Genomic DNA, 14,929 nt, shown 5'->3' on the forward strand with positions numbered 1-14,929 from the left:
TCAAACTGATCACTTGAAAATGGCTAATTTGTGTTATGTGAATTTCATCTCGATTAAAAAAAAAAAAAAAAAAAAGAGGCTTTAAAGGAAAGTTTCAGTTCCGTAATATCTTCTCTCTCCATTTCCCAATTCACAGCTGAGTACATCAATACACTGGCCAATTTCCACCGAGTCTGTCATCCAGTATCATCAAATCACTTTGCTGTACAGCAGAAATGTTTATTTATTTATTTTTAAAAAAGTTTTTTTTGTTGTGTCATGGCTTGGGGGGTCTTAGTTCCCCAAAGAGGGATCCAACACCGGCCCCATGAAGTGGAAGTGGAGTCTTAACCACTGGACCGCCAGGGAAATCCCTGTACAGCAGAAATTAACACAACGTTGTAAATCGACTATACTTAAATTTAAAAAAAAGAGTTAAAAAAAGGGTTAGGACGTGTGTCACGCCCAAAGGGGACTCACTGCACGTCTCCTGGGACTCATCGGAGCCGTCCTGGCACTCAGAGCTCCCGTCGCAAACCCACTTGTAGGAGATGCATGTCCCATCTCGGCACTGGAACTCATTTCTCCCACATTTTTCTTCCACTGAGAGAGAAAGAAAGGAGAAGGAAGGATCAGGGTCAGGATTAGAAACGACCATGCTCCTTGTGTCTATTTCCTGCCAACTGAAGAACGAACCAGAAATACAACCTTACTGTAACAGTCAAGTTCCCAGGAAATGAAACACGCACAACAAATTAAATTTCATGAACTGAAATTTAAGTATCGTGGAGGATGCAAAGAACACATCCAAAAGAGAGATTCGTCCTCAATATGAGATTTTGGCATCATGGTTGTTGAGTCCAAAGTATGGATCCATTGGTCTATGGGATCAAAATATTAGAAACTGGGTGTACATTAACAAAGAAAAGAAAATTATTTAGTATATTACAAATCTGTATGGAAACAGTACCAAGGAAAATTGAGGTTGTAAAAGCATTAAGCTGGAGGAAAACTTGAAAAGCTTTCTCCAGTAGGTAGAAAGGAACTATAAAGAGATAAAAATTATGAGAAATTATTAATGTAGAGGTCAGTGAGCAGAGATCCAGCTCCAGCTGGATCTATCTGTCTAGCTGGATATATGATTATCCAGAAAAGATAATCATATAACTAAAAGTCAGATCAAAAGAAATGGGACAGACACAGTACCAAAAGATCTAATCAAGAGAAAACTTTCCTTAGGAAAACAAAGACTTGGATTTTGAGATAAAAATGAGGACAAAGTAAGTGTTTGGGAAATTTTCTAAAATATATGATTTTTGCACTTTGGAAAAGAGAACAAAATAATATTGTCTGCATTTCGTTTTACATATCATGCTTTGATTTAGAATGCATTGTTATGTGTGAACTGTGATCAGAGCAAACTTTTATTGGTTGGTAAAACCTGGTACTAATCATTTAATCTCTAAATATAAACCTTGATCCCCTTTGTAATCTAAAGTAATGCGGCCAATAAAAATTATGATCTGGTTCATCTCAGGATAAGGAAATAAGACCAAAAAAAAAAAGAAGCTAGCAGGATTTTCCTGATTAGTCAGATGTTCTGAAGGCAAATATATGTAAAATAGAAGTTTTAACTGATGGCTACATTTCTTATATTTTTCATTACCTTTGAAAGAAGATTAAGAATGTCTTTTCTTTTATTAATTTATTTTGAATGTTAGCCGTAACCAAATAAAGAGTTTAATGGTTTGTGCAAAAACTTAATTCATTAGCTCATCTTGCACAAAGGCAATTAATGAATGCATTGGCTGGGAGAAAACTCCAGACAAAAAGAACAGAAGACAGTAGATCCTTTAATGATTCTTCTCATGGGAGAAGTCTCTCCTTCCTTCATTCTGGATATGAGAGAGGAAGATTCAAGATCTTACACGCTTTGGGGCTTTTTATGTATTTAGATTTTTTTTCCTTTGATATTCTCTTTAAACACCCATAATTTGTTTTTATCCATGGTGGTATTGCCTAGAAAACGTGAATCATCTACACTTAGTCTAGTAAACGGTTACAGGTAAATTAAAATTTTGTTGCCTGGAAAATAAATAAATAAATAATAATTTCCATGAATAATTCTTTAGCTCTGAGACTACTGAAGAATGTTTCCAAGTATCTGTTCTCTTCCTCCTTCTCCATATTATTAAGACCTTCAAGTTTTAGCTGGGCACACGACCCAAAAGAGGATCTATAATTTCCCAATTTTCCTTGCAGCTAGGTGTGGCCATGGGACCGAGTTTAAGCTAATGAGCTGTGAGTGGATGTAAATGTGCAAACTTCCCGACCTTAGATGGCAGCATTAACAAGTTTATTCCTATTTTTTTAAAGTCTTTATTGAATTTGTTACAATAATGCTTCTGTTTTATGTTTTGGCCACGAGGCATGTGGGATCCTAGCTCCGCGACCAGGAATCGAACCCACACCCCCTGCACTGAAAGGCAAAGTCTTAACCACTGGACCGCCAGGGAAGTCCCAAGTTTATTCCTATTAATGAGCATTCTGCCCCTCCTACCCTCAACATACAAGATAAAAAGAGACCTAATCAGATATGATAGAAGGTCAAGCCAAAAAAAAAATCAAAATGATCAAGGACACCCTTTGAAATGTGGCCTTCTGTGCCCAATTGCTAATGATTAACCTTGCCCTTAATACTCAGCCATAAAAAAGAATGAAATAATGCCATTTGCAGCAACATGGATGGACCTAGAGGTCATCATACTAAGTGAAGTAAACCAGACAGAGAAAGACAAATATCATACAATATTGCTTATATGTGGAATCTTTAAAAAAAGATACAAATGAACTTATTTACAAAACAGAAATAGACCCATAGACACAGAGAACAGTCTTATGGTTACCAAAAAGGAAAGGGGTGAGGGACAGATAAATTAGGAGGTTGAGATGAACATATACATACTACTATATATAAAATAGATAACCAACAAGGACCTACTGTATAGCACAGGGAACTATACACTTAATATCTTGTAATAACCTATAAAAGAAATTGAAAAAGAATCTGAATCACTTTTGCAGCAAAATACTTGCTCTGACTACATCATGATTTGAGATTTTAACTATAGTAGGAAGCCATCACGAATAACAAGATATTTTTAAATGTTGTGTGTCTGATTTTTATCTCACTTTTTCAACATTTCTGCTTTTCTGTATAGTTATGGTTTGTAATGTACATCATACACTAGTACAGTATATGATAAATAATTATATTAGGGAGGACTTCCTCAAATTTTTTTTAACCAATGAGGGTATGTGAGTAAAAGAGTTGGGAGACCAACTGGTTAAGACTAGGATCAAAGACTTAGGGCCCAAATGTGATGTGAAATACTGGATTGGATCTTGGAAGAGGAAAGGGCCATTAAAGAAAAAAAATGGATGAAATCCAAAGAAAGTCTGGAGTTCATAGTAATATACAAATGTTAATCTCTTAGTTTTGACGCATACTGTAGTATGTAAGATGTTAATATTGGGGGAAAATGTATGAGGGGTATGAGAATTCTCTGTAATATCTTTGCAACTTTTTTTTACATTGAATATAATCCCAAAATAAGAAGGTAATTTTTTTTCCAAGTCCTTGAGGTGAAAGATGACATACATTAGATGACTGCAGTTCGTTCTTTCTTTCTTTCTTTCTTTCTTTCTTCCTTCCTTCCTTCCTTCGTTCCTTCCTTTCTTCATTAAATATTTTTGGCTGTGTTGGGTCTTCGTTGCCGTGTGCGGGCCTTCTCTAGTTGCAGCGAGCGGGGGCTACTCTTCGATGAGGTGCATGGGCTTCTCATTGTGGTGGCTTCTCTTGTTGCAGAGCACAGACTCTAGGCATGCAGGCCCAGTAGTTGTGACACCCGGGCTTAGTTGCTCCGTGGCATGTGGGATTGTCCCAGGTCAGGGATTGAACCCGTGTCCCCTTCACTGGCAGGCGGATTCTTAACCACTGAGCCACCAGGGAAGTCCCCACTGCAGTTCTTTATAATGAACAATGAATGTGAATAAAGATTTGGGGAGCATCAGTGGGGAAAAAGGTCTTTAGGGCTGGAAGGCATGTGAAAGCCAGACCTTATGATGATGAAGGAAGAGATATGAGTCTCCAACTCATCCCATTCTTGGCCAAAATGGAAGTGTGTTCTCCATCTAAGTTAAAGTCAAGACATAAGGTGGCAGAGAGGTGAAGGTGGCCCACAGCCGGAAGGGAACAAAAGAACACGCCTGGATACTTCTTTTCCAAGCTCACGGATGTATGGCCGGTGTTCCCTACACCCATCCCATTTCCTTTCATACACACCCATCTGCAAGACATCTGTTTTCCCCATAAAATGCCATCCTGAAACCTCTATAAACAAGGAAGAGGGAGGCCCTGAGGTCACCAGATTTCACCAACTGTCCCCACTCCAAAGCAGTGTGAATTACAGTCTTATGGAAATGGCATTCTCTGCCTCCGTACTGGATCTGGTAAAAATTTCACAACCTCAGATCCCAAATCCCTGCAGTTCCCTCTGCTGCAAAACCCCCTCCCAACTTCCATCTGTTTGTTTGGCTAACAGTTCAACTTTGAGTATTTATTTATTTATTTATTTTGGCTTTGCCGGGTCTGAGTTGTGGCATGCAGGATTTTTTAGTTGCAGCATGAGGGCTTCTTAGTTGCGGCATGAGGGATGTAGTTCCCTGACCAGGGATTGAACCTGGGCCCCCTTCACTGGGAGTGCCGAGTCTTACCCACTGAACTACCAGGGAAGTCCCTAACAGTTCAACTTTGAAGCTGACCTTCCCCAAAACTGGGTTTGGCACCCCCGTGAGCCCCTAAAACACCCATTTCTCACTCCTAACACACAGTATCGAAAGCACCTGTTTATTGTGTATCCCCCAGCCTAGACTTAAACTCCTTGAGAGTAAGGAATGTCTTTTTCATCCTTTCAGCATGAAACCATCAGAGCCCAAGGCCTGACACAGTCACAGTAAGATCTGTTCAATAGGTATGCCAAAAATCAGGGCCGGGTCCATCACCTTTGCCGGGGAAAGATTTTGGAAAAGTGGAACTCTTCCACATTCCACCTCTTAGGAGGGCAACAGGGCAGAATCTGTCAAAATTTAAAGTGCAAAGTCCCTGGGACCCAGAAGAAATATTAACACAGGTGTATAACAATGTCAAGTTCAAAAGAGGTCCAAAGCTTTTTGTTTGTTTGTTTATTTTGGCCGTGCCCGGAGGCATGCAGGATCTTACTTCCCCCACCAGGGATCGAACCCATGCCCTCTTCAGTGGAAGCTCGGAGTCCTAACCACTGGACCGCCAGGGGAGCCCCTAAAACTTATCTTATAATTGAGAAAAGGGGGGAACAATTGGTGGTATTTTTATGTATTTAATTTATTTATTTTTGACTGCGCTGGGTCTTCATTGCTGCGTGAGTGCTTTCTCTAGTTGCTGCGAGTGGGGGCTACTCTTCGTTGCGGTACATGGGCTTCTCATTGTGGTAACTTCTCTTGTTGTGGAGCACAGGCTCTAGGTGTGCAGGCTTCAGTACTTGTGGCACGCGGGCCCTAGAGCCCAGGCTCAGTAGTTGTGGCACACAGACTTAGTTGCTCCGTGGCATGTGGGATCTTCCCTGACCAGGGCGGGAACCCGTGTCCCCTGCATTGGCAGGCGGATTCTTAACCACTGCGTCACCAGGGAAGCCCAGTGGTATTTTAAAATATGACCGCAAATTTCATGACACTCCCTCCAAAAGGTGAGCCTAATTCCCCACGCCTGGCGTGTACTCAGGACTTGTTTCTAATATATAGAAAAAGGCAGACATGATGAGGTGCCTTCTGACTCTACATCATGAAGCCACTGCAGCCCCCTCCAGAATCTCTTGGATTGCTTACTCTGGGGGAAGCCCTTTGCACACGCTGAGGTGCTCCATGCAGTGAGTGTCTGAGGCCTTCTGTGAAAAGCCACTGAGGACACCATCTTGGAAGGGAACCTTCAGCCCCCATAGAGCCCTCAGGTGACTGCAGCCCCTGCAAATATATTTTTTCCTGGGGTATCTAGATGGCAACTTCATGTGAGATCCTGAGCCAGAACCATCTGGCTATGCTGCTTCCAAATTCCTGACCCGCAGAAACTTGGAGATAATAAATGTGTATTGTTTTCAGCCACTAAGTTCTGGGGTAATTTGATATGCAACAGATAATTAATACTTAACCTAACGTAAGGAGGTATGCCTATATTCAAATGGAAATATGTAGCCACACGTGCAAAATCGATACCTAATAATAATGCAGATCCTTTAGAGGCACTGAAAAAGGTGATGTCAATCACCCTACGTTGTGACACTCTGGAAAGCTGTCCACAGTATTTTGCTAAATGGGGAAAAAAGCAAGGGGCAGAAGAGTTTGTAATAGTTTTCAGTGCGATCCTATTTTTGGAAGAAACAAAGTCTTATCTGTGCTTCTGCATAGGAAATAGTGGCAAGGGGCCTTCTTTAATTCATTTCAGGTTGTTTGGTTTTCTTCTAAGAATGCTTTATTCTTGAGATTCTTTTTTTTTTTTTAAACAAAGGAATAAAATGATTAAGTGAAAGAACTAAGATATCAGTCAGTGCCTATCCCTGGCATTAGCCCTAATTCCCCTGATTCAATAAACCCTTTTTGTCGGCTCTCGGTGGCTTTGGTCATTCCAATGGGGGTTGACAAGGCCAGAGACCTCTGGAGGCCCTTGAACATTTCACTCAGCCTTGAACCCAATCTTGAGCCTGGGTTGAGGGCTATGGGGGTCAGGGGCTCTGGGACCCAGTTTGAAAAGCACCTTCCTGGAGAAATGGGACGCCATATGCTCTACTTTATCACTCTCCTCTGGCTTCCCTTGGTAAACTCTTCCACTACCCAGATAAGTGTATTACGTTTATACACGAGGGAGGAAACCTTTTACTGCAGCCACAGAATGCCAGGAAGAGGTAAGATGATGGTGGATGACTTTCCATGGCCTGATTCCAGCTGTCAAGGAATGTTCTGCATTTTCAGGACTTTTGGAGAAACTTGCAAAAAGATCATCTTTCACTGCCCTGGAGTCTACGGAGCACAATGAAACTAACGTTTGGGTTGCTTTTCCTTGTAAAATTATTCTTTAAAAAACAGCTACTTACTTACTTATTTATTTATGGGTACATGTATGTATATGTATGTATTTGAGTTCTCAAATATGCATGCACGGATGGAGAAACCTGATTTGGCATTTCTGGTAAAGGGATCCATGGAAGAATAATGTAAACCCTTCATCCATTTCTACTCTGATGGTTCACCCAGCACTTTTGTGTAGACTCCCTGACAGGCAGTGTTCTGAGGTGCTCAGACAGACAGGCTTGGGTGTAAATGGCTTTCTGGGAACTTTCTGGGAGGTAAGAAATTCTCTAGATCCTAATGAGAGGTGGTTACATAGAAGTAAATGTTTATCACAACTCACTGAACTCTTTACTTATCTGTCCATTTTATAGTATGTCAATTATACCTCAATTTCAAAACGGAAATTCTAATTCTTCAAAGATCATGTCCAAGGTTCCTGCCAGAGGTTAGGAAACCAGTCAGGTAAGATTAGGAGGGGCCACAAGGAGGCTACAGGTGATAAAGATAGAAATACAAAGAGTGTTGACAAGCATCAACAGAACTTGGTAACTGAACTACAAGGAGGCCAAGCTGGAGGTGGCCCCAGTGGAGAGCCCATTCATTCAAGAGAAGTGAATGAGCTGAGCTTTGGAATCTACTGCTATCAGAACACAGACTGATAAATGCATTGCCCAGCTACTGAGCCAAACAGGATATCTCCCTCAGAGTTGCCTCTACAATACACCCCACACCCCACTGACTCACAACCGAATTCTGATCATGCCTGAAAAAGGAAATGACTCACTTCTAGATCCTGGCACACAGGGTGGGCAAAAAGCAATCGGAATTCCAGGACTCTCAGAAAAAAGTAAAAATGGAAGTTCAGGCAAGGGGCATTCTCAGTGAGGATCCCGGAGGAGGACCTTCTGTCATCCCCTCTCCCAACCAGGCGATTGCAGTTTCGATGACCACTAATCCACTTTGCACAAGGTATCATCTTACACACAAAATGTGCTCCTGGAAAGGTTAGAAATATTAAAACATCTTAAGGCCCTTTAAAGAACAATAACCCCCTTCCCTGGATAACAAGCCTTCCCCTGGCAACAGTTAATCAAATATTTGCTTGTCATAGACGGCTGAAGACCCCACCAACAGGAAGACCCCACTACTACCTATTTCTATCTGAACAGGTCATCCAAAAGCTGGCCAACAGCTCCAGACAGTGTTTAAATGAAAAGTGAATGGATTTCACCATTACAGGGAATGGCCAGCTGGGAAATAAATCCCATAGCCTTGCTCATGGGGACAGGGACGAGGAACAGTAAGCACCAAGGGACAGCACATCAGATGGGTGTCTCCACAGCAGGCAACACAGTCCTGAACAATGGGTCAGAACTAGGCCTGCTGTTTCAAACACCAGAGCCCAAAGAAACCACACCTCTTTCTTGTTTTCTCCCTGTTCCAGAAGCAAGATTTGGGTTTTCTATGTCAGTTTCATTTGAATTTCAGCAAAAGCAAACTAGAGCTCCCAATTCCTTATCTCCTCATGCTGGAGATGCCTAAAATTACATAAGCACTGCACCCTCCCTTAGAAAACAAAAACAAAAAAAACTAAACTCTAGCCCTTAGACCTCTCCTGTCACGAATGACAAGTCAGGAACAACGTTATCGAAACAGAAAAGGGGAATACACATTTCTGCTTTTTCTCCAGCACACAAACGAGGTGGTAAATGCTTTTGATGTTTTCCTTCCTGTTACTGAAGATAGTGGTTGTTCAGGGAAATCAAAATAATACATGGAATCATTTTCTTGAAAAAGAAATGACGGGAGCTAACAGACTCAGCGGAAAATGAATGAGACATCCTTTTACCAGTGCTCTTTTCCAGACGAGGTGTCGCCAAGGTATTTTCCCCAAGGGTGATCTCGATGGTAGATTTTGTTGCCTTTGGGGAGGGGTAGCCTGTTTCTATCACTGTTCACTGCTGGCTACTTCCACAGTGTCTTAGCAACACACGGTCTCTTTCTTGACAGCGATGCTGTTAATGTACTTAATGTGGAATATGAAAGGCCATCCAAGCACTGAGCAAAAAAGGCATCTAGAATTGGGTCTTATCAGGGGAGGAACCCTACAGGTAAGAACAGGAATACTGTGGAAAGACAGAATGAGGCATATATTTCTCTTAAAGATTTGCAGTCTCAAAAGCACTCTCCCTATCTTTTGCCAGTGTTGCCCTGGAAGAAAAATATGCTTGGCAATGATCAGTGAATAACCCTGGGGCCTGCTGCTAAAGCAGACACAACTCTTAGCGGGACCACTCTACTTTCTGAGTTTGGATGTGTCCTTGGCATATTTGAGACTCCACACACAACTGTTAACTGATTTTGATCTGGCTAAGGGAAAGCATGCAGTTAAGATTCCAATTACTTCCATTCCCAAAGGAAACAGACAAGAAATTCCCTCCCCCTCGGGGCAAACTGGAGTAGTCAGAGCTGCTACAAATGTACGGTCGTTGTGTTAACACCAGAGAAGATACTTAGTAGCTGCCAGCTCTCAGGAGCCTGGGGAACACACCAGACGCTCAGCCTCCTTGAGACCCAAAATACACCAGATCCTCCGCCACTCTGAAAGAGGAAACTGAAGCAAGCAACACATCTTGCTCAAGACTTCACTGCCATCATTCCCTCTTAGGAAAGGAGTGGATCGCGTGTGAAATACAGGCCAATCAAGTGTCTCTTGACCAAGCCACGCTCCCTTTGCTTCACACAACTGAATGGCCGAATTATTACAGTAATCCTCTGCCATGTGCAACCTCCCTTCCTCAAAGCCACCTCCCTGCCAATAAAAAAAAAAAAGCTTCCTGCATCCTGTTAATCAGACAATCCCAATCCTTTTCTAGGCCCAGCTGGTCGTAAGTAGTTAAAGGACCATTTCTCTATTTTCCAGAGCGAGGTCAAATGCCTCTGGGAGCCAGTAGACAACTCAGGATGGTGCATCAACTAGCCTCTTGCCCAAACCTAAATTTCAAACCCTCTAAAACGAAATGTTGTCATGTGGGCAGCTCAGCTGAACCCATTCAGCGCCTCTGAACAAACAAGGCAACCCGAGGGGTCCATCCGGTCCCTGACTTTCTGTCCCTGCCCCTGCTCGGCTGAAGGTCTCCGCGAAGTGCCCTTCGCATCCGATCGAGGAGGAGCGGGAGTTTCTGAGGCAACGTTTCAGCCTGGCAAGGAAACAAGGCCTTGAGGGTGGCCTGGGGGGCACGTCTGTGAACATGTCCCGGGCGGGCTGGGTGAGGGCGGCCCCCGAGGACAAAGTGGGGACGAAGGCCTCGCCACAATCGAGGGGAAAACTGAGGTCTTCGCCGAGGGGGCCGAGGCGCTCGGCGGGCGCCTCGGCCACGCTAGCAGAGCTTCTCCAGGGGCCCGGGACGTGACGCCTCCTTTGTGACAGAAGCTGGGACCAACCTGAGGAATCTCCTTGGACCTCCTCACGGAGAACGAGGTGCGCCGCTAGTCTTGAGCCAGCCCCGCCCGGCGTCGCGCGCGCCTCCGCAGCCACTGCTTCCCATTGGCCAAGGGGAGTGGCTCGAGGCTCGCCTGTTCCAATGGCGCCCTATGGGAGCTCGGGGGCGGGGCTGAAGGCGGTGGCCTTGGGCGGAAGTGTGGTGTGGGGTCCGCGCTGGACGCGTTCTTCTCGGTTCCGGGAGCCAGCAGCGCCCTTGGGCAGCACAAAGCCAACTTGCCCGCCGCCGTAACCCCTGAGGGTGAACCGGCGCAGGGGCGCGCCCGCAGACTCCCCTGAGCGTGCAGCCAGGGAGCAGGCTGAGCAGCCGGGTTTCGGGTCACTCTCACCCCTAGAATAACTCTGGGAGGGGGTCCCTCCCCCCATTGGTGGAGACCCGCGTACCCGGCTCTAAAACAAGAGGGTCTGCAATCTGGTGGAGACTTGTGGGGAAAGCCGCATCCCGCATTCCCCTGACTCCCCCAGACCCCTCAGACCCTCCCAACCCTCGCGCTCCCCTTAGTGCTCCCTCGAGCCACTTGGGAAGGATTTCGTGCCATTTTCCCACAAGTCTCCCAAGGGTGGAATGATTTTTCGTTCTCTTCCCCCGCAAAAAAAATTACCAAGGGGCTCTCCTAGTTCGCGGGCTTCTGGAGCCAGCCTTACCTGCACCCGCCGTCGCAGCGATGAGCAGGGCGACGGCCCAGCGCAGCCCGCAGCCCGCAAGCCTCATGTTCCCAGCCTCTGCCTGTCACGCCCCGGGCCGGGCTGCTGTCCGCTGTGTCCGCTCTGGAAACCCGGGCTTCGCGCGGCCCTGACGCGACTGCACGCGGGGCCCCAGTCATTTGCAGCATTTCAATGTGAGGTTTCCCGTAGAGGGAGGAGTCTGCAGTGGGGTGATTTTCAAATATCTTCACCTCACTGCGAGAGGAGGAGTTTCGAGAGGAGGAGTTTGGAACGGCCGATGTGACATGGGCTCCTTAACCCGTGAAGCCCTGACTCGGATTCCAGTCCTTTCCAAAGCCGCTTCGGGACAGGCTGCCGGATGTGTCCCATTTGGGTAGCCCCTGAAGAGAGGATCCGCCGTCACGCCCACCCCCAAATGGAAATGCGCGTCTCCTGAAGGATCTCCCTTACATTTCTCTCCACTTTTAATTGTTACGTTCTCTTTGGTGCCCGAAGAAGATTAGCAACCACCTGTCCTTCCAAATCGTCTAATTGGCCAATGACATCTCCCCTCTGACTCAAAAGGAAAAAAACTAGAGATGCTGGAAACTACACCCCCCTACCTCTGTCTCTCCTTGCCTTTTCCTTTGTCGGAACTGTTAATAGATTTTAACTGTTTCGTCATATATAGTCTTAGAGGGTTCTTCCAAATCACCCCATAAACAGTTATTAATGAGGCATTTAAATAAAATCGTCACGAAAGTACAGCCAAAGACTGATTTTGTTTTGTGGGATCCAGCAATTGGATGAATTATGAGCAAAAACATCTCTAAAATCAATTGACCCAACACCTGGGGTCTGGACATAAATATTGATTTATCCTTTAAGGAGAAGGAGTTGAATAAACAGAGAGGCCCAAAGCCTCTCCCCAAAGCAAAATGAAAACAAAATAGAGCTTTCAGAACTGAACCCGATTGCCTAAACCACAGAGGGCTGCTGGAGGACAGCTTTCAAGAATCAGGGTGTCTGGAGATTCATGAACTTCCCAGAGGCCCCTGGCCAGAAAGCCTCCCGTAAATGATTTGGTAGGTTTGGAGGGTTCCCTCAGGAATGAGCAGGGTTCTCTGAGGCTTTACAAACTGAGCTTGGCAAGGCATACTTACCTCTCAGCAGGCTTACAGGAAACCCAGGAAAGAAGGCAGAAAAGAGGCAGAGAGGAAACAGAAAGAAAAACAGTGATTTAATCCAGGGGAAGAAACTTATAGACAGTGTTTGGCAGTAAAAAGCCCCAGCTTATGGATCAGACAGACCTTGGGTGAGCCACTCAGTTTTGTTTTGTTTTTTTAACACTTATTTATTTATTTATTTAGTCTGTGAAGGGTCTTAGTTGTGGCATGCTGGATCTTCACTGGGGCATGCGGAGATCTTTAGTTGGGGCATGCATGCGGAATCCAGTTTCCTGACCAGGGATCGAATCTGGGCCCCCTGCATTGGGAGCGTGGAGTCTTACCCACTGGACCACCAAGGAAGTCCCGAGTCATTTAGCTTTGCTAATTAAAAAATGGGAGATAGGGACTTCCCTGGTGGCTCCGTGGTTGAGTCCACCTGCCAATGAGGGGACATGGGTTTGATCCCTAGTCAGGGAAGATCCCACATGCTGCAGAGCAGTTAAGCCCATGCGCCACACTGCTGAGCCTGCGTGCCACAACTACTGAAGCCTGCGCGCCTAAAGCCCGCGCTCCGTAACAAGAGAAGCCACAGAAGTGAGAATCCCACGCACTGCAAGGAAGAGTAGCCCCCGCTCGCCGCAACTAGAGAAAGCCCGCACAGCAAGAAGATCCAACGCAGACAAAAATAAATAAAATTAAAAATAAATAAATAAAAATTAAATTGGAAGATAAAATAAATATGGGAGAGAAAGTAATGCCCCTTCCCTTACTTGGCAGGTTCAGTATCAGGGTCAAATGAGATCATGAGCAAACACCTGGAGAAATTTACAAGGACAGGCAAGTTCTGGGAGTTGCAACATTTATGAATGTGTCACCATCCAATTCCAATTCCTTACACCATATGCTCCTTATTTATTTATTTATTTATTTATTAAAGTCAGGAGCCCTAGGTGTGATTTCTCTTCAGAAAAATTGCAAGACCTCACTGGCTCAGTTTCTGTTGTGAGCCCGTGCTCACAGAAAGAGAAAGCCCGAGTGAAGCAATGAAGACCCAACGCAGCCATAAATAAATAAATAAATAAATATATTTTTTTAAAATGTCTAAATAAATAAATAAACGTGATTGGAGCCATGCTTGCTTGGCACATAATAGACACAGTGTATGGGTTCCCTGTTTTGTTTTGCTTTGTTTTGTTTGGCTGTCTTTGCAACTACATCTCTTTTTTTTTCCTCCTCTCTCTTTTCTTTAGGGAAGGCTTTTGTTGACTTGAAAAAAAAAGCACAACGTGAGAGCTGCAAGTTAAGTTTTATTTGGGGCAAAATGAGGACTGCAGCCCGGGAGACAGCGTTTCAGATAGCTCTGAGAAACTGCTCCGAGGAGGTGAGGGGGGAGCCAGGTTATACAGAAGTTTTGTAACAAAGGGCAGGTAGTCTGAACATAAAAAGATTATTGTTAATTAAAGAAAACCAGATATCTCAAGTTAAGGAATTAACGCTTTTCTCCGTATGGGAAGATGTAAAAGTCCGGGCTCACTGAACTCATTCCTTTGATATGCACCTCAGCTATCTGGGGCCAGTATCCTGTATTTTCACATCCTGAATTTCCTCAGGGCTCACCATCTCCCGAGTGGTTGCAGTCTGTTGGCTGCTAGATGGCAGGTATTCTTTTCAGCCCTGAGTTTCCTCAGGGCTCACCGGGTCACACTGGAGGGCTGCAATCATTGATGACTGTGACACCCTTTGTCTATTGATATGGCAGGAAATATTCTGTTTACAAATATTCCATTCCATGTATAAATATTCCATTTATCACTTTCTTTCTCATAGGAACTTGAAAACAATCCTTCCATGGTATCCACTTCATCTGAAAATTCCTCGGGGTGCAAAGTCACCCAAATCCAGGGCAGGCATTTTCCTCATTCTAATTAATGGACAGCCTTCTTTGTCGTATTTTACACCTCTCTAATTCACCAGGAGACTCAGACCAGAATAGGTTTCTGAACAAAGGAGTCTGGTCTTTTGACCAAGGTGAGCCTTCGTAGCTGTCGTCTGGCCTTTGACCCAGCAGTCAGCAGAGAGAGGGTGAGTAACTGCAGGTGCCTTGGTGCCTTCCAGTAGGTGCAATTAGAGACTTGCCTTGACTCGGTAGCCATCAATTATCTCCACAAAAACGCCTATAAGCCATGTGAGGGCAGAGACAATGGTTTATATATCCAGCGCCATGTGGTAGTAAGGGTTAAATAAATAAATGAAAATTAGAGGGTTTTTTTTTTTTTTTTGCTACACTACATGGCTTGTGGAATCTTAGTTCCCTGACCAGGGATCGAACCTGCCACTCCCGCAGTGGAAGCGCAGAGTCTTAACCACTGGACTGCCAGGGAAGTCCAAGAGATATTATTGCTGGCGTGGCTGCAACAACATTAGAGATGCCCTGCTTCTGAATTCCACTATTTTTGGGATTTTGATTTTTCAGAAC

General features: G+C 44.6%; 1 protein-coding gene across 5 annotated transcripts in view; it reads right to left on the reverse strand.

Moving 5' to 3' along the window:
* The window catches only part of LDLR (low density lipoprotein receptor), a 36,486-nt gene extending 24,995 nt beyond the window's left edge, over positions 1–11,491 (reverse strand). For 4 of the 5 annotated variants that reach the window (XM_060094111.1, XM_060094112.1, XM_060094110.1 and 1 more), the window contains exons 1-2: positions 11,285–11,491; positions 460–582 (exon numbers count right to left, since the gene is read on the reverse strand). In XM_060094111.1, coding sequence (XP_059950094.1) covers positions 460–582; positions 11,285–11,351 — 190 coding nt within the window. In that variant the 5' untranslated portion in view covers positions 11,352–11,491. The remainder of the gene's footprint in view (positions 1–459; positions 583–11,284) is intronic. The other variant, XM_060094113.1, reaches the window with a different exon arrangement.
* Between the last annotated feature and the right edge of the window lie 3,438 nt (positions 11,492–14,929).

The sequence above is a fragment of the Mesoplodon densirostris genome, chromosome 3, assembly GCF_025265405.1.
Source record: "Mesoplodon densirostris isolate mMesDen1 chromosome 3, mMesDen1 primary haplotype, whole genome shotgun sequence".
Taxonomy (NCBI): Eukaryota; Metazoa; Chordata; class Mammalia; order Artiodactyla; family Ziphiidae; genus Mesoplodon; species Mesoplodon densirostris.